This window comes from Orbicella franksi, chromosome 12 (assembly GCF_964199315.1).
Source record: "Orbicella franksi chromosome 12, jaOrbFran1.1, whole genome shotgun sequence".
NCBI classification, from domain to species: Eukaryota; Metazoa; Cnidaria; class Anthozoa; order Scleractinia; family Merulinidae; genus Orbicella; species Orbicella franksi.
The window spans coordinates 2,945,001-2,967,793 of record NC_138156.1 but is presented as its reverse complement, the minus strand read 5'-3'; the positions used below and the strand labels follow the sequence as shown (position 1 = coordinate 2,967,793).

The window sequence follows — 22,793 nt, the reverse complement described above, 5'->3', positions numbered from 1 at the left end:
TAGAATACTGACTTGCTTGTTCAACCCAATTTTCTGAACTGGGCATTAAAGGAATGGCAAGCAGTAAGGTCAAAATTTAAATCTACATCATAATTTAAAGTAAATTAAAATTTATTTCACACTATTTGTATTGCGGAAACAGCACGCAAATTAGATCAGGCTTCATTTCATTGCAAATGGCTCAGTGTTTTATCAGGGTTGAAAATTCGACAATGAACAGGCCAGTAAAATACATGCTGCACTGTAGATTACCTAGCACCTTTAAAAATCATGATTTTTAGGAGCGAAAGCTAGCAAAACGTAAATGCATTGAAATCTTCTCACTCTGTGCAGGTGTAATTATTTTTCTCCTTTTCTCGTGGGAACGTTTTCAAGGAGGATAACGATTGTACCTAAGGGTGTAAAAAAATGGAAAAAGTAAAAAAAAACAAGAGTTCGTGATGTTGCATTGATATATCCACAAATGTGTCTTGGTTTGCATAATTGCCTACAAGCCAACAACTTATCCGATTAAAACATCGCAGCGATGAAACGATAAACAATTATAGCAATACGGGTGTGTAAACACTTTTCAGAAGTTTTGTTTGACAAAACAAAAAATTTTAAAAATCTAACAGCATGTACGTGTTTGATAACTCCAATGAAAAGGCTACATTCAGTCACAAAAGCTGTCACATTAAGTCATTAAGTCACGCAGATATAATTCCACGGTGAAAACGCCATTCTCGTGCACTTAACTTCGAAATTAAAAATAACACTACTTGTTTCCAATCCTATCTTTCAAATCACAGGTTTCCCAAGATACCCTCCAAGTCCATTGCTTCATAATTCATGGGAGGGCGTTGCACAGACTCTACTTTCTCATCAGTAAAAAGATTATCAGGGGCTGGTTGTCGCTTCACTCTTCGTGTTGGCAGCTGGAGGAGATTGTGGATGGGTACACCAAATTTTGGTCGCTCTGGTTTGGGTTTCGCCAGACCCTTTCTCCAAAGAGGTTTTCTTTGGACATCCACGACAACAATCACTTCTTCGAATTCGTCGTCGTCGTCGTCGTCAAAATCCTCATCACGTAGCACAGGGGCCGAGTTGTCTCGTTTGGCGACTTCGGGGCGAATCGTGCTCTCGTATTGCACTCTCCTCGGGTCTGGTGCATTACTCTTAGGAACGTAACCACTGGGATATTTCAACAGAATGTTGATGTCCAAGACGTCTGGGTTTCGACGCTTTGTTTCGGGCGATGGCCGCTCTTCCATCCACTCTGGCGTCACAAATGCAGGTTTCTCTTTCTGAACAACTATCACCGAGGATTCGTCGTCGCGATCAGCAAACATCGTAGGGTGTCCCACTGCCCTCCAGCCCTCAGTCATCGCTTTGCCCCCTCCAATCATCTCGCGTACGAGTGATGGCTGGTCAAACGAGCTGTAGTTGATGCTGTGGTTGTCACCGCTATACCACTGCCTTGGTTCCGTCATGGAGGCATGATCTTGTCGGGAAAACGCTTGCATGTCATGTGACCCATGACTCGAACCTTCCATTTCCATTCTAACCTCTCGGTGTTCGGTTCGCTGACTTCGAATAGAAGTTGTTTTAGTTGTGGTGGACGTCATGGTATTTGGCAAATTGCGTCTTCTTTGACTTTCAAATCTGTCTAGGTACGACATGTTGTAGTTGTCTTGACTTGTTGTTGCCTTTGTGGTTAATTTTGCGCACGACAGAGTGCGGACCTCAACTGGTAAATAAATGCCTTCTGTGTTTAGTTTTACTCTTTGGCCCTCCTTAATTACGTTGGCGTTGTTTTATAACAACTTGTCAGGCTTGAACAAGTTTAGGTAAATTGCTTCGTCGTTCAGATAGATCTGGTGTTTCTTTTTGCAGTTTTTTTTCTGTTCGTCGCGTATACAATGCAACGACGACAGCACACCCTAAAAATGTCTGAAACTAAATAAAATAACACAAATTGAGTAATTAACAATTTTAAACTGTGCACATGAACTACATATCCAAAGTATTTAAGTAAACAACTGTTAGTCTCTCAGCGGTTTCAATAATCACGTCGACTTACTTGTGATTGATATGTTGGCCTAAATTTCAAGAGTTTAGTGTTTGTCTCAAAATTTTCGACTTTGGGCGTTAGACCCCCCTTTCAGAATTATGCGTGAAGGTCGATTGTGTTCTAACCACAATGGATGGAAGTGTGTACCTTGGGAATTGTGACTTAATCCCTTAAACACTCACGTGTCAGTCTAGCATTGGTAGGAAAGTCAATTTAAATAGCACGAGACAATCTTGGTATTAATAGAAAGACAAAAAGCAAACAATAGCCCGATGGCTGGAATAAAATGTGATCGTGGCAAAGAGAGGATTTGGACATTTTGTATTCAAAATATTCACAAACTAACACGAACCTCATCAGGTTTTTCACTGAAAAAAAAAGAATATTTCCAATTTTCAATTTTCAGTTTCACCATTAATTTGTACTTTTATTTCCTTAGCGCTCGGATATAGAGCATGTTCAATTTATATTTAACTCCATGGCAAGTCTTTTATAGCATTTTAGCATATCATACGGACATTTGCGCTAGATGAATTTTAATTAGTAATATCTCTTCAAAATACTTCTTATGCATAAATAATTTTACATTAAGGCGTGTTTGCTAGGTTATCAAACTTAACAATGGCATATAGGCTTGCTCTGAGGGAAACGTAGTCGAGGCGAACCCAAGATGACCTGACAAAGAGCAATGGAACAAGAACTGCTGGAACGTGGAACGGACGAAAGAGCAAGACGGTATGCAGAAAACCTGCATCAGTGGAGAACCCTTAGGGAAGCCCCATGTGCCATCGGGCACACTGGATCCTGAAGAAGACGGCGACGAAGACGACGTCTTCACGCATACAAATGACTTTTTCATACTGTGCATTTTAATTGTTTTGTTATGTGAATACATGCAGCCATTCAATCATTGTTTGTCTTTATTTTTTGAATAAGCTTAAGTAATCCAATGAAACTTCAGCTGTAGAAAAACAAAACAGAAACAAAAACAACAACAGCTTTGTATGACACCTCTCTCTGCCTCGTTCCCAGGCTTCCTTCTTTGGTTAGAACGTACTGGTAAACGTGGCATTGCAGCTTGCATCCATTGCTTTCTAACCATCAAGCATCGCGCTCCCTGTTTCCCGCTTTTCATCGACAAAACGCAGTGGATCTCTGGGAAGTTCTCTCAGTTCTTTCTCTCTTTTTCATCCCAGTCCATGAATTGAAGTAGAATGAACTTGTTGCAATATCTGGTAAGTTTTATCGCTTCAGTACAAAGCTGAACCCCTTGAACTTACATTTCCCCTTTTATTGACCTTATGTGTAGGTCTTTCACTCCAAAATGCCTAGCCTTGCATGTGACCGGTGCCTCTGAAATTTGAATTAACCAATCAGTATTTAGCAGGAGAGGAAAATGACCTGACATGTATGTTAACAGTAAAGGCATTGAAGTCAGGCCACTTTTCTCGCTGGAGACCGAATTGACAACTTAAGCATTGTCTTTACTTTTGTTAGTCACGAAGGAAAGACTTTCATCGTTGCGTTTCGGCTGGAGAGCCGCTCGTACTGCGGGCGCAGCTGTCGCATCTAAGGCCTGGTGCAGACAATCATACAAGGTCTTTAGTCTCCCTCTATAATATACCACTCATTTATTGCAAATTAATAACTCCATGTAGTCAAAATAAATTAGGCGAGGCTGAGCTATTTTGTCGTTCAAGCTTGGCGAGAAATGTTTCTGACTGGTCTTGATTTAGTACAAATCATTTCAGTCAGAGTTTTCGTTCAGTTGAGCAAAGTCATCAGTACACCTTCACCTTCCCTTTACAACGAGTTTCAACCAGGTAGCTGTACACAGGTATGCGAGCTTCAACTTGCAAGTCTAACATACTTAAGTTAACGCAGACAGGAATACTAAATCACAGATTCCCGGGATGTTATTCTCTGTTGTATCAAATAAGAGACTGGACAAAACGTAGGATCGCAAATCGCAAATTTCAGAACGTTACTTCACAGTGTTCTTTGAACAACCTCTACTGCTTCGCGAGATCAAAATTTAACTGATCACCAGCCACCACCCTAACTTCAATAGACGAGCCATTGATTTTGAGGTTAGAGCCGCTTGACTCGTGTAATTAAAAATAAATGTTATGTGGCCAAACGTTATTCGGTGCTCCAAGCAATGTTCTTAATGGTTTAAAACTTCATTAACGTTAATTAATGAACGCAATCATCAATTGAATTTCCTTTAGTTATATGTTAAAATCGAATTTCAAAACCACCTTTATCTTACATTCGGTGTCTAATACATTTATTTACGCATAGGTATGCATTCATCCAGGGCCACTCAATTTACAAATTGGAGTTGCCATCAAGCTTTTGCCTTGGGATGTTTTTAAGTTTGCTTTAAAACTGACCAAACAAGTCGCAAAGACGACAAATTTACACTCAATTTTATGACGCGAAATCAACTGAACAGACCTTTTTAGCTTGGGTGGAATGTTTTCTCATTACAAACCACATAATATTCTCTAGAGAATTGTTCTTTTATCCATCTAAAAATAATTCATTCATATACACGCGACTATTTCAAAATTTGAAAGCGAGAATTCTCAAGAGTATCATCACAATGTTTGAAATGGGGCAACAAACCGCCCAAGCCAAAAGGGTTTAAAAGTATATTGCACAACAGATGCGCGGCAGATTTTTCTGGCATACATTAATATACATAATTTTTACTCCTCCCTTTGAAAAAGTGAACTTTGATTAGTCAGAATATTTAAACATGTCGTCGAGACGTTATGTCGCGCGAAAGACGGCTAACCGTTTTGGAATACCTTTAGGTAAGATTTTATGTACATCGTTTGCTTGGTTTATTGAGAACAAGTAACAGTAGTTTTAAAGAACTTCATCGTTCAAACATTTAATCTGACTTGCTATTCCAGTTTTTATTTACGTTAGCAGTGAGTCCACAAATAGACATTTTTGTGTTAATTCATGTAAGGCACATTTCACTGCTGATAGTTATAAATAAGGTACAAAGTTGACCGCTATTGTAAAGACACCTTTTAACGTTATCGTAAACTGAACTTTGCCACTGAAAAGTGAATTTATGGTAAACTATACTTCCCGATTTCATTTACGAACGACTTTGCAGTCAAGCGTACTTCCAACTCTCGCATGCAATGGAATCTCTAATAGCTTTGCTATAATCCGTGGTAAAGGACCTTGGACCGAACTACGAAGACCTCGAACTATTCAATTATTTTCGCTAGAAAATAAATAAACTTTGACAGCCTCTTTCGATGATCTTCTCTGTTCTTCAGCCGACCACTTCATGGGTGATTTCATCCGATGTGCTTATTAGCTGGAAACAACTTAAACAAAGAATTTACATGAGAATACAGGAGTTGATATTTAGATGCAGATTTAAGGGCGTAGAATTGTGGGTGTAAACTGATTTTACAAGTCTGGGAAAAATCGCCCCAAGTCCCGCAGTGCTGTTATTTTAAACACACGATATCGTAATTTAGTACATGGTCCTTAACTGGGACAAACTATCGGAAGGTCTTTGAAAGTCTCCGAACCTGGAATTCTATAGACAAGATACAAATAGAAACTTTGCATAATCCAAAATTTTTGCGCAGTTTTGAACACGCATCAGTGCTTTGTTCGCTACTTAATATTAAAATTGCGCACAATTATTCAAACCAATGCTGTAAAAACCGCGCCTTTTCCATTCTGGACTGACGGAATCGTGTTATTTGGTAACACGATACAGCGAGATCACGAAAAACAAATTCCGATCGAGAGGAAGTCACGACATCCGTTAGTTTATATAGCAAAACTGCGGGTAGCTTGTTGCTCACTCGCCACACTTAATTCGCACGCGGTTTTGCTCAGTCACTGCAGCGTAACACTTAACCGTGATTCACGATGAAAGGTACGTTTTAAATTCGTTATTATTCCGCTCTTTACGAAAAGGAAATTGCGTTTTTATTACAGCAAGTGGAAGATTTTTGAGCGCTACGATATCCAGGAAACTTATGCTAAATCCTTGCGCTTATATTCAACTTTGAGAGCTAGTTCCCACGACAATGTCGCGAACTGTTTGGAAACTTCGACATTTTTGAATCACTTTGTTATTGTCTCGCGCTTAATAGTCCGTTGTTTTTCACATTAAACAGCGCAAGGGCTATCTACAGGCTAGTTTCAGAAATAAATTCACAACCAATTTCCCAACTTGATAAGAGGATTAGAATTTATCAAATTCTTTTTGGAGGTCAGTCGCATTGCTTAACAAGGTGAAGGCATACAACGTGCAAGATTTATTTGTATTCAAACTGCAAGACTAGTTAAACGATATCGCACGATTACCTTCGATAGCGTGGGTTATCTTTGCAACTTTCTAATAAGTCACGTTAGTTAAGAGCTTTTAGTTTAATGTTTCTTGCGAAGGGACGTTTCAAACACTTGAGTTATTTTTAGGCTGTCTATTGTTTGGTTGTTTGAAACTTTTCCAAACTTTTCACGACTTATATTGTTCAAGGTCGCCCTATATGCTTCACTGAAGACAAATTAAAATAGGATAATTTAGGAAGACATCACGTTCCGTTAGCCGAGCATGATCTCTCCGAGGCAATATGTTTTATTAAGTTAGACGTGTTTTGAAAACCAAATGTTTATCTTTTAGACTTAAGTAAAGTGAGGGTTTAATACTCCTTTTGACACTTTAAGTGCTTCGAAAACAACGTAACATTTCTGCATGATAGGGCTGGTTAAAGAAGACATAACATTTTTAAAAACTGATAGCCTGCGAACGCAGACGTATTTCGGCTGTCGCTTGTCTCCACCGAAAATAACGTCTGCGAACCCGAGCCAGGAAACGATTTCTGTGACGTAATGACTTTTGTTTCTCCTTGGCCAATCAGATTCCATAATTGACTGAAACTCGAGTGCTCCTTGCAGTGAATACCTCGCGCAGTAGTTCTGGGGCTACTTGAGCTACACTGTGATTGGCTTAAAATTCCCACGTCACAGAAATCGTTTCCTGGCTCGGGTTCGCAGACGTTATGTTCGGCGGAGACAAGCGACAGCCGGAAATACGTCTGCGCTCGCAGGCTATTAAATTAACGCCTCATAGAGAACTTCTGGAAGCAATTCCAGCAACTTCGCGAGACGAATCAGTGGTTGCCAAAAAATGCGAGGAGTAGCAACCGCTCAAAAACCAATTAAATTGTTTGTTATTACTGTTTTAAATAGTTAACGCTGCTCAGTTTTCTAGTGAGCTGTTCTTTTTAATAATAGTTGTATTCTTATTATTTCCCTCAGCCTGTATAAGGTGGTGTTGCCCGTGTTGTTTACGCGGGGAACCAGAAGAAAAACGCGTTAAAGTCGCCTACGCCAGCGCCAAATCTCCGAACAACCCCGACGAAAACGTGAATTTATTGAAACCTGAAGAGCTGCAAGAAAATGCAGAGAAAGACACCGAGGAGACGAAAGTGAAACCCGAAACAGAGGACGGCTCTGAATCTAGTCACAGCGATAAAGACGAAGGCATTGGTGAGGATATGGAGGAGTATGTCGATGAAAACGGGATGAAAGTTCGACGGGTGGTCACAAAAACCGTAACAACAACATCTACTAAAACATCGTCTGACGATAGTGAACCAAAACATCTGACACTCGAGACACTACAGAAAGAAAATGGTCAAGCTGGAGGCGACACGGACGAGAATACTGAAGTGAGGGAGTACGTGGATGAGAACGGCCGACGTATTCGACGAATCGTGAAGACGATAACGACGACTTCCACGAGGATAAGCTCAAAGAACGGGCCTAGTAACGTCACTAGTGAGACCACAGAGATCAAGAGCGGGGGCCACGACCCAGACAAGATTTTGATCAATTTTGGAGGAGGTATGCCACGCCCTTCAGAGGAGCACACCAAGCTTCAATTTGAGACCAACCCCCGCGCTATCGAGGAGAAAGAAGTGTTCCTTCAATTTGGTAACAAGCCCCCTGCAACGCAAGAGAACCGTGTTAAGGTACATATCAAAGGCCAGCCTTTTCAAACACACAACATCAACATGTTTGAGAGAAGAGGGCATACCACCATCACAACTGGCACGTCTGCAGATGACAACCCTGGCACTAACACCGTTTACCAGCGTTCAGTCATAACTAAGACGATCGGAGGTGGCGACGGAGGAACGACAATAGTCGAGCGCTCTACGAAGACTTCTAGCCATGGCGGCGAGGACCCGATAATGGTTGTCAAGAAGGAGAAATCCCAAATTAACATGCCAGAGTGGATGGTGGAACAGTCATCGCCTGAGACAAAGGACAAAACCGCTGAAATGTCCGACATCAATATTCACTTGAAATATTCCAGTGATTACAACCAGAAAGAGAAGGACCTGGAACCGAGTGTCAATGAGAGTAGGATCCACCCCGAAGTCGCCAAACGGGACAAACTGGTTATCTCTATACTAACTCTTGGTGATGTGGTCAAGGAGAAGGAGAAAGGAGATGAGGAAAAACCAGAGAAAACAGAAGAAAAACCGGCACCGCCCCAGGCGGCTGATGAAGAAGACGAAGACGAAGACGACGAGGATGATGACGATGGGGAGGTAGACGAATTCGAAGAAGAGATTGTGGTGATGGAAGTCCGTAGAAAACCACGATACCACAAGGCTCTGGAGATTGCTGAACCAGAGAAAGAGAAAGCAGGAATACCCATTGAAGACCTCCTCGAGCTGCCTACTATGGAAGTTGTGCAAGAATCTGCTCCGGACGAAAATTTGATCGACGAAAAAGTGGAGGCGGAGGAACGCCAGCCAACAGAATATGTAGCACCGGACATTGAGGAACTTTTCAAGGACGACTGATTAGGAAACCAGAATTGCAAACATATGCTTTAAAGTACTTAATAAAATACTCGAGTGACATTTTCAAAGAAGGACAATTCTTAATACCACTACTGACTTAATGGTGCGTTGCCAATAATTAATAGGCCTTTCAAAGCAATAATGACGTTGTTTCATTGTTAAACGGAAACTGTTCACAGATGAACTTAAAAATGCTTTTTCATCAGATGTTTTTCATTGCAGTTTACTATCCAAGAGAAATACCTGTAGGGAACACAGTGAATCAGTACAAACTTGTCGGTGGGTCAAACTTGCTTTCATTTTTTGCCGCGTGACCCTGACTCATACAAACAACACTAATGATGAGCTGTAACACGATGCTTTAAATCAAGCCAGTTAGCTAAGAAGATCGCATCTACTACGGCTCTGATTGGTTAAAAGACTTTAGTACGTGAGGTGCCTAAAATAATTTTTTTTTTTTTCACAAAGCTCAAATAAATTGAGCACTACCAGTCCCTACTAAAATACCCGCTCTATACTATTGCTTACTTTCTATAATTGGAATAAAATACTCCACCAGTACACTCAAAACCAGTCCTGGCAGCAATTCAGATCTTTACTTTATTTCTTTCTAAAGCGGACATAAGCGCCTGTTTGATCTGTCCGTGAAATATGAAACCGAAAGAAGTACGACTACAAATTCTTCAACGGACTTTGTTACGAACCTTAATCTTCTATAGCTTAAGCTTTGCTCAGTCACCCCACTTATCATTTCTGTACTAATGAAAAATGTTGTCACCAAATTGAGACGCATTCGGTGAGCCTGGAGTGGTCGTAAGGTCATTTCAGCGGAAATACAATGGACAGTCGCTCTTTATTTCACCCCAGGTCTCTTCAAATATTTTGACCACATCTGCAGAGAAGAGAGAGAAAAAAATCAGATTATACGAAAATCAAATAACACGCACGATATCAGCTCAGTTGAAAAAACAAAACAGGTGATTTATGACTCGATGAATTTATGACGTTCACCCAAGTACTGGCCACATTTCAGTTGTACATCTGCTCTACCTGCCATGTGAGGTATGTATTTCATCGACCGAGCACGTAGGCTGTATTGGGATAATATCCGCCTTAGGTCTTGACAGTGCAGATCAAGCACAGCGAAGTCCGCACAGAAAAGACGGAAGGCTGATGCTCTCCAGGTATGGTCCCAGGCAAAGCTTGGTTAATAATAAGTTTATTACATGTCTTTGTAATTGAAGAGGAACTGATAGTAAAGTTACTTGGTCCATTACTCAGAAAATATTGGAGCGGCAATTAATAAGGCGTTCTGATTGGTCAATTTTGGTTATGGGCCCCAGAAACACCAAAGAAGCAACCAAAACATAATGACGAGGAACATGAATGTTTGAGACTGGGGAAGACTGAGCCAATTTAGACAGGTATCTTTTGCAGGTCACATTTACAGGCCACAGCCCTGCGCACCCAAGCAAACCATGACTTCACTGAAGATGTCTTTTAGGACAAAACTCGTTTTTTCAGACTGTTCCTTTGTGCTTACCTTCATGTAAGGGCCCGTGTTTCGTACTCTTGATGTTTTCCTCCAAGTGCTTGACAGAGGACGCCCCAAGAATAACAGCATCTGAAACAACAAAATGATTAGCGAGAGTAACTTTTCTCTCGTATTGCATTCTCCGAGACCTAGTCCGCGGCTCTCTGAGACTGAGCACTAAGTTTTCGTACGAGATGTTGCTTAGTAACAAGACGAATGGTTATGACGAAAGGCTTACGTGACATCTTTCGGTTGTTTGGAAACGCTTGTCCAACCTTCGGACTGGTTAATAAAAATAGTAAACTTCAGATGGTATGTAATGTTCCTATGCGAGGATTTACGAAAACGCAACTGTTTCTCCTGACCGTAGCTTCTTGCTGTGAATTTCATGGACATGGCAAGGCAAGACAGTCAACGATAAAGAAAACTGCACGCTTACAAGCTCTTAATCAATCATGTCCGCAGAAATAATTTGAAAGCAGCTGAGAGCTCTATCTAGGACAACTGAAGCTTGTCCAGTGCGTGGATAGAGATTAAACTGTATATTAACACTAATCCTTCCATTTCGACAACAGTGACCGTTTGTTAAAGAACGAAGTTCTCCAGAGAAACTTTTATGTGGCGACAAACTGATCATACCTACATATTAAATCACAGGCGAATCAGGTAATTCAAACTAGCAAGCTATTGGCAAGTGCGAGGAGAATAAAGCAATCTATAGTTATTTGGGAACGTCTTTTAAATAAGTTGAGGAAAGGCTGAGAACAAAGAAAGAGAGTAAGTACCTCCATGAGCACCATCCATATGGGAATGATGGTACATCCATCGAAGGGTTGCATCAATCAAGGACACTTTTCCTTCGCCGTAAATGCGATCCAATGTTACCTTGAGTTTGTCAAGTAAATCAAACAAGGGCTTCTTCCAAAAACGCTTCACGTAGCTGAAAAACAAATGAAATTAATCTTGGATTGTACAAAAAAAAAAAAAAAAAAAAACTGAATACGAGTTAGAATTAGGTTCCCATCATACTCTGCTTATCAGAAGACAGCAGTGACCGATGCCCTCTCAACACAACGAAAAGAAATCGCAACTTGCTTGAAATGCGTTTCAGACTCAACCCGACAAATTCCACACTGGTCGATCCCTGTATTCCGATTGGTTGATACCAGCGCACAAAAATTCCTAACTGAGAAACAACCAATCACGGATCTCTGATAAGCAGCTGACACCATCAGTATGGAATGTTTTCGGGTCCAGTCGAAACGGAATTTCTCGCGGATGAACCGGCTAGTAACACTCCGGCGATAACGTTTCGGAAAATCTTCAGAAATTATCGGATATCTACGTCAACTTACACATCAGCCCAAGGGCCAGTACCAGCGTAACGGCCATGCTGAATCTTGCCGCTATCTCTGTCTTCGTAACGATGTTTTCCAGTTAATAACCCACCAGCAAGCTACAACACAAAAAGAGACAACAATTTGGTTATGTGAATTGCTATGTCAAGGTCTCTAGGGCCATATCGAAGTTGTAGGAGGTACTTACTGGGTTGTAAGCATAGAAAGCTATTCCAAATCTTCTCAGACACGGAAAGAGTTCCTTTTCTACATCTCTGAAAAGAAGCAAAATCCTATTTCAAAACAGAAACTATAAAAGACAAATACCTGAAAAGTTGCTCTCAGCGTCAACTGGATAAAAAGTTGATGGTCCTCATAGTTGAATGTTAAATCAAATTAACATGCCGGGATATACTAGCCTCGATTTCCGCCGCTCTCTCGAGTCCCGACCACGTCCCTACCCGAGAAGAGGGAAGAGCGCGGGCTCCCTTTCCGAGCAGCGGCTAGTAATCGAGATTAGTGTACATTACGAACGATTAGTCCCAGTGGGGAAAGACACACCGGTGGCCATATCATTGTGATAATTTGTGTTCTAATGTACATTATTAGCGAGACAGAACGCTACTTTGAACTTTTTTCATCAACACATTAACTCCGCACCAACCTATGGTCCCAGGTTGGGGGGGGGGGGGGAGGTACTCCCTTATATATAGGTTATGGTTTTTCATCCGTTTTGGTCATAAATAGGGTATCAATTTTAGTTTTGGTCATAAAAAGGGTATGGTTTTTGTACTCTAGTCTTGAATTGGGTATGTTTTTTAGAAGAAGCTACTTTTTCATCATTATCGATAAGACCGATCAACAAAAGCCTTTAACATCGGTCTGCACTAGGGAACTAAGTACACGGCAGGTCTGAAACAGGGCATTGATTTAGGGTCAGGTCATAAATAGGGTATCGAATTTTTGGTCAGGTCATAAATAGGGCACGAAAAATCGCAGATTTTGGCCATAAATAAAGTAAGGGTTTTGCACCACACACCCCACTCAATTTTTCTCGGAGTGCCGCCCCTCCACCCCTCCTTGTGGAGGGAGCTGGTTTAAGGTTGGCAGAGCTGAAGGGAGGCCAATAGACAGGGGCCACTTTCCCCATCATTGAATACTGCTGGCTCGCTTCTTGCAATCAAGAATCTTGTAGATCACTTTACATGTTTGCACTCACCTTGTGACAGGATTGTACATTCCTTGGTATACAGTTGGTAATGGATAGTTATTCATTTTGCACAGATAATAAATCTCTGCCTGATTGGCATAAAAATAGAAATAGGTAAATGTCTGACTACAAGCTAAAATGTAATTAATGGTTCTAAACAAATAAGTTAACAAAGGGCTCTTCTGAAGAATTTTTCTTAAAAAGTTGCTTAATAAATAATTCATTTTTAACTTAAATCTTGTACTTTTCTTTGTCTTGAATTTTACTAAACTTTATCATAACTACTGTCAAATATTTACTAGGTTTTGTAAAGCAATACTGGACATTTCTTTTGGGGGCAGCTACACGATGTAACCAATTAAAATACCTTAAGCTATATTAGAACACTTACCACTTGCCATGCAGAATAATTGGACAGGCCAAAGGATTTAAATTTACCCTCTGAAACATGCAATAAAGAAGTTATCGTCCATAATATTTGCTAAGATCTAAAATGCTATGTGTGAGGCTAAAAAGTTAAAAATAAAAATAAAAACCAAACTTTTGTGACTAAGTAACTCATCTTTGGAGATGACTATATAAGCACTTCAACAGGTGGATGGGGGAACCTCTTATAGGTGGGCACCTCCTCTAGTTTAGGTGGATGTAGGCACCTCCTGTAGTTTAATATGGCATCTCCTATACATGGAGGTAGCCACTTCCTGTAAGTAAATGTGGCACCTCCTATAGGGAGATGTGGGCATCTTCTGTAGGTGGATAAGGGTACCTTGTACAGGTGCATGTATGTGTTGTAGGTCAACATAAAACTCAGGTTAAAATGAAATTCCTTTGTCTCTTAACCCTAATTATTCATGGATCATGAATAATTAAGGTTAGAAGTCAACGAAAATTGAGAATCAAACTAGGTTAAAATCATTTTAACCTGAATTTCATTTTGACCTACGACACATGCATGTCCTAAAGGTAGATGTGGGCACATCCCCATAAGTGGACATCTTTGATAAATGATCCAATAGAATGTCCTATACTTACCTTTATAGAGATGATTAACAGCTGAAAGTGTTTCCTCGATAGGCGTGTTGTGATCTGGAGCATGGAGGTAAAATAACTCCACAGTGTCTTTTTTCAGTCTTCTGAGAGATTCATTCAACTGTTCCAGCACTTTGTCATACTTAAGACCTAATTCGAGCAAATAATAGTACATGCTATGGTTCAGGTATGGTACCTGCACAGACCACAAAAAATGAAAATACCTAAATCTACCAAGGGTAAAATTGAACTACTACCTAACTTAAAATAAAAGCTTAAAAATCTCCTCAATTTCAACCAAAATTTATTTTCCAATTTAATTGCTCTTTCTTTCCTAGTATGTAATAGCTGACATACAGCCTTGATGTCCAGACAAGGACTGGGGACAGAAATTATGGGTTATTACTGCCCAAGTGTGAGTGCGAGATCAATAAGGCTGAGTACATTTTACTGAGTATGTCATTAAGATCATGGTAATGGCTTTTCCAATAAATACTTTCACCTTGATGCAATGTAATGTAACGTTTTGGGTAATATGTAGATAGGCATTAGACGAGTATTGTAATGAAGTGTAAGTAAATGTAGTACTGTAAGTAGAGTAAGTAGTTGTTTTAGAATTGTAATTAATGTACGTATATGTATTGTAAATAATATAAGTGTGTGGCAATAAATAAATAAATAGATAAATAGATAAATAAATAAATAAATGTCCTTAAGATCGTGGTAATGGATTTTCCAATAAATACTTTCACCTTGATGCCACATAGATGAATAAAATAAATTGATAAGTTACATATACACGTATACTACACCAACTAAACAGACCTTTGTCATTCCATGGACTTGCCTTTGTGGCAATGAATGCCTAAATCAAAAAGTGAAACTGGTTAAATCAACTAAAATTTTAAAATGTCCTTGTGATTTACTAGTTAGAGTTACTAGAGAGTGACCTGTCAATTCTCTTCCTGTGAAACAAAGGCCTGATGAACTTAGGAATGTAGCTAAGAGCTGTCTGCTGGTTAATTTAACAGACTGAATAGAGTTTGTAGCCAGCTGCAATTTCACGAGGAAACAAACACTTTTTGTTCCTTTGAAGGTGTAAAGGCCAGACAAGCTGGCTGGGTTTGTCAATGAGCCACAATCATGGACAAAAGTCTTGAGACAAATTTGCACTTTTGGCGCTTTTGCACACATGCCAGACACGAATACAACTTCACCTGCCTAACTGCGCCCCTCACCCCCACCCCACCCCCCATACAATGTTGAAAACTACTACCTGCAATTCCTTCTGATTTTCAACTTTGTATTGGGTGGGGAGGGGGAACAGTAACACGTTTTTGAAAGGAAAGCAGCGCTTTTTTCAAACTTCAGTAGTAAAACACATACAATTCGTTAAATCACGTAAGTTTCCCAAGGACTTTTGTCCACGATTGCAGCTTAGTGTTTGTGAACTTCAACTTAATTAAAAGATTACTAATAATGACCAGCTCTACAGAGATATACCTTTGTACAACCCTGTCGCTTTAAAACTATCAGTGTGTATCCCCTGGGTTCTCAAACAACTCTCAGCTCATAGGAACAGAATTGCTAGCGGAAATATTGTTGTTTACTCAACTTTTCAAAATCATTGCCTGATTCAATCTGTTTAAATTTTATTGCCCTCAATGACTTGTTATGCAAGTAAAGTACTACCACACCAAAGAGGCAGAACTGAGTGTCTGTATCAGGCATTGATCTGGGATAAATGATGACTGATTTCCAAAACAACAAGTGCTGCAGGTGCAATCTTCTAGAGGGGTCTCAGGCCATGCTTCCCCAGGAACTGCTTTGGATTTTAACTCTATAAGTCACTTTCCACAGTTTCTGAGTCAACATATTTCTGAAAAATCTGTGAGTGACTGATTTCCGTAAAATGGTGGAGACTGGAACAGTTCCACCCCTGATGACAGAAGTTTCCATGCTATTAACTGAGGTGTCTGTATTTTGGAGCTGTCAATAACAAGAGGTTGGCTGTATTTTGAAGTGTTGTCTTCCTGCTGTAGCTTAGATGCCTTTAGAAACCATCACTAAGATATCTATAAGTAAATGAATAAGTTGAAATCTATACATGCAACAAAAATATTTACCTTGGGATCTTTAAGACTGTCCATGTCTCCCATAATCTCCTCACTCTTTCCATTGCTGTACCTTTAATTTAATTCAGAATATAAATCACGAAATAGAAACTTACTATGTTAATTCTCTGGATTCAGGGTAAAAATGGCCATAATATCTTGTGACTGGTACACCAAGGTAGCAAGAAAAACTTCAACACTTTATTTTAGATTTTAGAGCACAGGCTAATTTGCTTTGTCTTCTTCATTATTTTTGCAAACTAGTCTTAGTGATAACATTAAAATTTCCAAATTACTTTCTTCAATTTGAAACACATTCACCATGATTCACTTAAGGTGAAGAAGAAAACGCTAAAATTTATACTTACACATAAGCAGTGTCAAAATCATAAACACCATTCTCCATACAAATGTTAACAAACTCTTTTGCCTGCAATATTATTACAGGATAATAACAGTTTTAGTAACAAATTATATTAAACATTAAGTTCTCAGGCACTGTCATTGCCAGCCATAACCCATAACACTTTTAACAGCTGCGTATGCTTGACAAGCCCTTGAACTAGCCTGCTTTTGAGATGATGATATGAGACTTTTTATGGGTGTAAAGTTTTTTATGCTTTTTTTTATGAGTTTAAAGATCAAGGCAACAGCAAGGTGACTCAAAACTTAATGACAGCCCTAATCTCCATTAAGTGGAGGATTTACCTTATATGCCACACACATATTTATCAAGTTATGACACATGGGGCCTACAGATGCTTACATTGCAAGTCTATTCATGCGAAATTTCTTGAACATTTCATAAAGGGAATACTTGACATCAACCAGCTCCTCATGAGTTATATGAAAACACTTCCAATCAGAAGAGGGCTCCAGTTAGTCTGCACCAACATTCCTCAACTAACTAAATGAATTTCTTTATATTAAATTGCTTTTGGTCACTAAATTTTTTTAACAAATTATAGTCCGTAAAATTGGGTGGATCTGGAATTGCACGTCTCAGAAAAAATACTTAACTCCTGGGGGACTCCAATATAAAAAGGTCGGGGATGCTTGTCATCTCACTTAGGGGTATAAATTGAGGATTCTGGCCTCACTTAGGATGTTCATGACAAAACACCACTATTTTTAGCTGTCAAAGTATCTTTTAGGGTGCACTTGAAGAAATACTAATAAAAATGCTCTTGTTTCCATTTTTTGGGCTTGATTTCCCCACGCTCTCATTTCCAGTCTAATAACAGGAGTTCTTTTCCTGAACAGTGGCTGATAATCCAGCCTATTCTGTTTTAAGGTGGCTCAAAACAATTTCAAGTGCTTACCAAGACTTAGATTTTGATAGGTCATTATTACCATTCTTTATTAGCTCATACCACAATCATGGTATAAAAAAACTGCCCAGTCATTGGTGAACACACTGTTATCCTTTTTGCAACACAACAGGTTACTATAGCAACAGTACGACCTGCTAAAATACCCTTGATTTTAGCTTTAAGTATATATTTCAAAACATCAAGGTATATTTTCTTTTTATATTATCAAATTTTGAATAGCAGGATAAGTTGCAGCTTTTGGCAAAGTTTTAACCAATTCTGTACACAGGGTTCAGAGCCACATTAAATTGTTAAATCTTTAAGTTAGCTCTGAATCCCATGTACAGATTTTTTAAAAACTTTGCCAAAAGCTGCATCTTATCCTGCTAATCAAACTTTGATAATATAAAAAATTTCACCATTATGGGTGTTTGTAATAGGTGATGCTGTTGCTATGGTAACCTATTGTGACACGAAAATGAGAACAAGGTGTTCACCAATGATTGGGCAGTTTTTTATACCATGATTGTTGCATCAACTGCTAAAGAGTGTTATAATGACCTATGAAAGTCTAGGAAAGTGCTGGAAAATGTTTTGAGATACCTTAAGGTTATTCCCCAGTATTGCATTGCACATCCCTACTGCGCATAATTTCACGCGTGATTAGTGCGGTCGCATTAAAAAATGGCGGCTTTTTCTTCACAGCTGGACCTCACCATAGAGGTAAATCGTCCTTTTCTCGCAAATGAGTATGGTGACCTATCATTTTTTCCTGTTGTTTTGAATTGAGTAAAAAATTTCTCTGTGTAAAATAAATATGGACCAATTCTCAGTGTAGAACAAAAAACAATCGTAGGAAACATGAATTTAGCAAGCAATCGTGACGACAATCATAGTGCTATTATAAGGATTTATTGCGTATAAACAAGGTGCTGTTGCTCCTAAACGAACATGGGGACCCCTCATTTTTATTTCAAAATTAAAGTTCCTATAATATGAACAATCAATAGGCAAAGTTTCACAAAAATCTCAGTGCAGGTTCTATTTCAGTGGAATGACCTTAAGAGGTTTAATTCAAATTTTCCGACAAGCATCGCCAACCTTTTCATAGGGGAGACCCCCAGGGCTTAACTGTGCTATCATCCTAACATGTTACTACCAATTTACTGAAGGTGAGATGACACACAGGAATAAAGTGCATTGGTCTAAAAAAATAACCTTACAGAGACATAACTATAGTCACTATACCACACCACACCTGGTCTGGAGGGCATTGCCTTCCAAATTCCATACATCCAATAGATGTCTTCACAGGAGCAGAGGCCATCTGGAAATAAAAATAAGAAACTAAAACCTCAAAAGGGCTTTTCTTAAATACTAGGCACAACATAATTTAACACACTGGAGAGTACTTGACGGTTGAAAGGGGAGGGGAGAAGTTTGTGGTTTGTCAACTGGGGAAGAAGTTTTCATGGGACATGAGGTTCGTTTATTTTTGTACTGTACATCTTTTAAGATATTACATTAGTTATGTTTTGAATACAAATAAGCTAAGTCTTGTACTTACGACATTTACCATGTAAGTACAAATTCAATGCTGAATATATAGGACTGATTCTCGTTCTATAATCAATGGGCCATTCCATTTAATATCCGCACTCCCCCTATTGAGGTATTACTTGAAACCCCCCTCAGATATCATTTATATCATTTTCCCCGATAAATGATATGTTGAAGACGTCTGAAGAGATTTGCAAGTGCGAAAATTAAAGTCGCAAAATTTCCGGGGGGGTGGCCAATTTATCTAAATCCAAGGCTTACCCTCTCAATAAATGATATCTGAGGGGGGGGGGGGGGTTTCAAGTAATACCTCAATAGGGGGGAGTGCGGATATTAAATGGAATGGCCCAATCACGTTAGCATGAAATTCCGTACATACAAGCACACATGAAAAATGATAACTCGTAGCTTTTTTGCTTGTGCTAGTCAATGATGACTTTTCTTTAGGTCACTCTTGAAGCTCGTGACATGTTAAGTAACATTTCACATCCATTAATAAAAGGTGTTTAACTGTACCTTAGTGAGGTGCCGAGAAAAGAGGTTTGATACTGGCAAGAAGGTGATCCTAAAGCTAAACCCCACGCGAGACAACATGAGTGCGTGACATTACTAAAAGCGTGACACCCGAACAATTGCCCCAGTCCCTGCGGTGTGGTGTGTAGCAGCGTGGGACGGGGTGATCGTGTGAGGTTTTTGTCATGTTTTTATGTGTAGTGTTAACACGATTTCTTCTCTGCATTGTAGCCTGTCGTTAATTTATTACCATAGTTTACTTTTTCGAACTGTTTTGAGGTGAAATTCCTATTTGAAGATGGCGACTGTTCGTGTAAAAACGTCAGTTGGATGTTCAGACATTGGAAGGCGAATTACAGTCCAGGTCTGTATGCAGCATGCAGTGTGCAGTACTTTTACTCAAGAGGGATATGTGTTCTTGCCTATGAGAAACCTTCAGTAACTTGTACAGCAGTAACATTAATTTAAGAAATAGAAAACGTTTTCTGCAATTAGATTATGAGCTCGAGATTTCTATCGCGTGATAGTTGACGAGGTCGAGATCGAATAATCTATTCTGCTAGTAAGAGAGAATTTGTCATCCTTCAGATTTAATTCTCGTGTAGCATTCACATAAAACAGTTTAACAAAGTGACAAAATGTTCTGGTCGTGGACGTAAGTGAGAGTGAGATCTAAATTACCGGTAAGCTCACCCAACCCGTTTATGCAATTTCTTCCTCGATTTCATCCCCAATTCGTCGAATGCAACAACAGAATAGATGGTGAGTAGTGCAGCCTATCAGAGGATAGCATTTGTGATAGAATGCTAGTAGATTTATACTAATGGGTTTTAGTGTAAATCTGAATAGCATTCTATCACTGATGCATGCCATTCTCTGATTGGCTATATTACACGCCGCCATGTAATATCCTCTATTTTTTACAAATAAAAGAATTACTAACATTATAAAATTATTTGCAGGCAAAAGAGTTTGTTAAAGTTTGTATGGATAATGGTGTATATGAATTTGACACAGCTTATATGTAAGTATTACTTTAATTCATAATAGCTACAGCTGATGTTACAATACCTACATTCACTTAAAAGCAGGCAGCTCAAGTTATTCAGGTGTCAAATTAATTTTGCTCAAGTCTATACTATCTCCAAGTATGTCATATGATGAAAAGAAAATGTCCATTTAAAGGTATGCTGAAGGAAAGAGTGAAGAATGTTTGAGTGACATTGACATTCTCAAAGATCCCAAGGTAAAACTACTATAAAATTACATACTATATTCAGTGTATATTTCAACTGATTATTTAGTTTATAATTAATTTTACCTACACATTTGCAGAAAAGTAAAATGATGTTAGACTCGAAGACAAATGAAAAAGCAAAAAACAAGATAGGTTTCTGAGATTTCAAGATCAGGTTAAAATTTCAGATACCCAAGATTTTCTGGGAGCCTTATGATTTTTATTACCACCTCTCTGACCTGAGAGGGGTAGCAAGAATATAAGAAGGTATGTGCGTACCTCCAGAAATCAGCTGGTTTAACAGTCTCTAGTCTCTCCTATTAAACCAGCAATCAATTATCCTTAATTATACTCAATGTTTTTCCATGTTTTGATTTATGAAACTGTTCCCTGGAAGACATGGAAAATGGCATTTCCAAACCCTAAAAATAAATATTTCTGGGGAGGGGTGGAGTATGCCCCTATCTTCCCAGTGTGTACTCTATGAGAAATGCACTCTACACCCCTCATCAGAACAGACAACTTACCAGAAATTATTTATACTGCTTGGTGGAGACACCTGAGGCACTATAGGCATAACGTGTCTAGTGCCCTTGAATACAACAACGATCCTGGGTTGCTCGATCTATAGTCTAACATACTGAAGTTTAGATCATGCCACCTCCCACTATTTGAATAAATATTTTAAAAGCACTATATTTTATTGCATTTTCAAACCAATTATTCACAGATGTCCAATTAGGTCGTATAGTGTGATCATCTGGGTGAGTGTAGTTCTGAAAAGAACTGTTATTGGTGACTGACGTTTCGACAACCTGAGCGGAAGTCATCTTCACTTGACTCTGAAGATGACTTCCGCTCAGGTTGTTGAAATGTCAGTCACCAACAACAGTTCTTTTCGGAACTACACTCACCTGAACGATCACACTATATGAACTACTGATACTGCTGGGTTCAAACCATTTACAATGTCCAATAAGTCATTCCTTCTGCATTTAAACTGCTGGCCTGGGCTGTTTGAAAGGTGGATAATGCTATCCACTGGATAAATCACTATCCAGCAGACAGCATGGTTTGTTTTGTTAACACTTATCCATTGGAAAGTGGTTTAAGTGGTGGATAGCATTATCCAGCCTTTGATCAACTGGGGCCTGCATGGTTATAACGGCTTAGTTAACATATTTTAAATATAATTACATCAAATCTTGTTTCACTGATTGTAGGTATTTCTTGCCACAAAGGCCAATCCATGGAGTGGAGAAGGTGTGTTCTAGATAGTTTCTAGTTTGTATATTTGTAACAATTTCTTTCTCCCTATGAAACTATTAGAAATCATTTTTAAAATCGTGTTTATTTAATTACACATTACTGTCATGCCCACAAAATCATAGATTCAGTGTTGAAATATTATATTCTTCTCATAAATTCAGCTATAAAGAACTTAAGTATTTTAGTCCTTATCAGATGTCGGTATATTCCAGTGAGGAAACTTTACCACCACCGCTGCAGTCACTTCCATGGATTTTCTGATCAACCATCTTATGAGGCCTTCCAAGGGGGGTAGCCGTGTCACCATGTTGCATCCTTTTATGTACCAATGTCGCCTAAACCAGGGAAGTAAACGTCACTGTCTCTTTTCTGCATGAAATCATATGTTGCTGTCGCTAAAATAGAGCTTATTCACTGGAAAAGCACACAAGTTTCTGACATTTACAGACTTTACAAGGGAATACAATTTCTAAAAAGGCAAAAAGTCAAAAAGGGTCAATGTTGCTGTCTTTTCCAGTGCTTTTCATGTCACGGTCGAATTTTAACAGTGCATTCAATTCGCTTGTCACTGATTAGCAATTCCTGTGTCACTAGTTTTCAGGGTCATGTTGCTTTTACCCCTTGGAAGGCCTCTCTTATCCCCTTCCAAATTAAATTATTGAGCTGTAAATTTTAGGTGTTTTGATGCTGTGTACCTTTGTATCCAAAGGATTGAAGTATGACAGAGTATTGGAACAGTTAAATATATCTCTTAA

The 22,793-nt window shown here is 39.1% G+C and overlaps 4 protein-coding genes across 5 annotated transcripts in view; 2 read left to right on the top strand and 2 right to left on the bottom strand.

Annotated features, from left to right (window-relative positions):
• Window positions 1-81: 81 nt before the first annotated feature.
• Window positions 82-2,157, bottom strand: LOC145463433 (uncharacterized). The gene is made up of 2 exons (XM_081447187.1): window positions 2,063-2,157; window positions 82-1,938 (listed from the first exon to the last, which is right to left on the bottom strand). The coding sequence occupies exon 2, from the start codon at window positions 1,659-1,661 to the stop codon at window positions 786-788; it is 876 nt and encodes a 291-aa protein (XP_081303313.1). The 5' UTR covers window positions 1,662-1,938; window positions 2,063-2,157; the 3' UTR covers window positions 82-785.
• A 2,658-nt stretch (window positions 2,158-4,815) lies between these two features.
• On the top strand, window positions 4,816-9,492 carry LOC145462525 (uncharacterized). Of its 2 annotated transcripts, none has more exons than XM_081446050.1 (2): window positions 4,816-4,875; window positions 7,364-9,492. In XM_081446050.1, the coding sequence occupies exons 1-2, from the start codon at window positions 4,818-4,820 to the stop codon at window positions 8,920-8,922; spliced, it is 1,617 nt and encodes a 538-aa protein (XP_081302176.1). In that variant the 5' UTR covers window positions 4,816-4,817; the 3' UTR covers window positions 8,923-9,492. The 2 variants fall into 2 exon arrangements, with proteins under 2 accessions (XP_081302176.1, XP_081302177.1); XM_081446051.1 differs by lacking the exon at window positions 4,816-4,875 and adding an exon at window positions 5,688-5,975.
• Window positions 9,493-9,593: 101 nt separating this feature from the next.
• Window positions 9,594-19,699, bottom strand: LOC145462526 (aflatoxin B1 aldehyde reductase member 4-like). Its single transcript, XM_081446052.1, has 13 exons — window positions 19,536-19,699; window positions 18,718-18,786; window positions 16,515-16,576; window positions 16,159-16,219; window positions 14,858-14,897; window positions 14,036-14,182; window positions 13,395-13,444; window positions 13,013-13,092; window positions 12,002-12,068; window positions 11,812-11,912; window positions 11,242-11,396; window positions 10,466-10,546; window positions 9,594-9,814 (listed from the first exon to the last, which is right to left on the bottom strand). The coding sequence occupies exons 1-13, from the start codon at window positions 19,611-19,613 to the stop codon at window positions 9,747-9,749; spliced, it is 1,059 nt and encodes a 352-aa protein (XP_081302178.1). The 5' UTR covers window positions 19,614-19,699; the 3' UTR covers window positions 9,594-9,746.
• Window positions 19,671-22,793, top strand: part of LOC145462527 (aflatoxin B1 aldehyde reductase member 2-like) — an 8,996-nt gene continuing 5,873 nt past the window's right edge. Inside the window, exons 1-6 of the mRNA XM_081446054.1 lie at window positions 19,671-19,708; window positions 19,788-19,896; window positions 20,495-20,556; window positions 20,718-20,778; window positions 21,993-22,032; window positions 22,748-22,793. The exon at window positions 22,748-22,793 is cut by the window's right edge and continues 101 nt beyond it. Coding sequence (XP_081302180.1) covers window positions 19,831-19,896; window positions 20,495-20,556; window positions 20,718-20,778; window positions 21,993-22,032; window positions 22,748-22,793 — 275 coding nt within the window. The 5' untranslated portion in view covers window positions 19,671-19,708; window positions 19,788-19,830. The remainder of the gene's footprint in view (window positions 19,709-19,787; window positions 19,897-20,494; window positions 20,557-20,717; window positions 20,779-21,992; window positions 22,033-22,747) is intronic.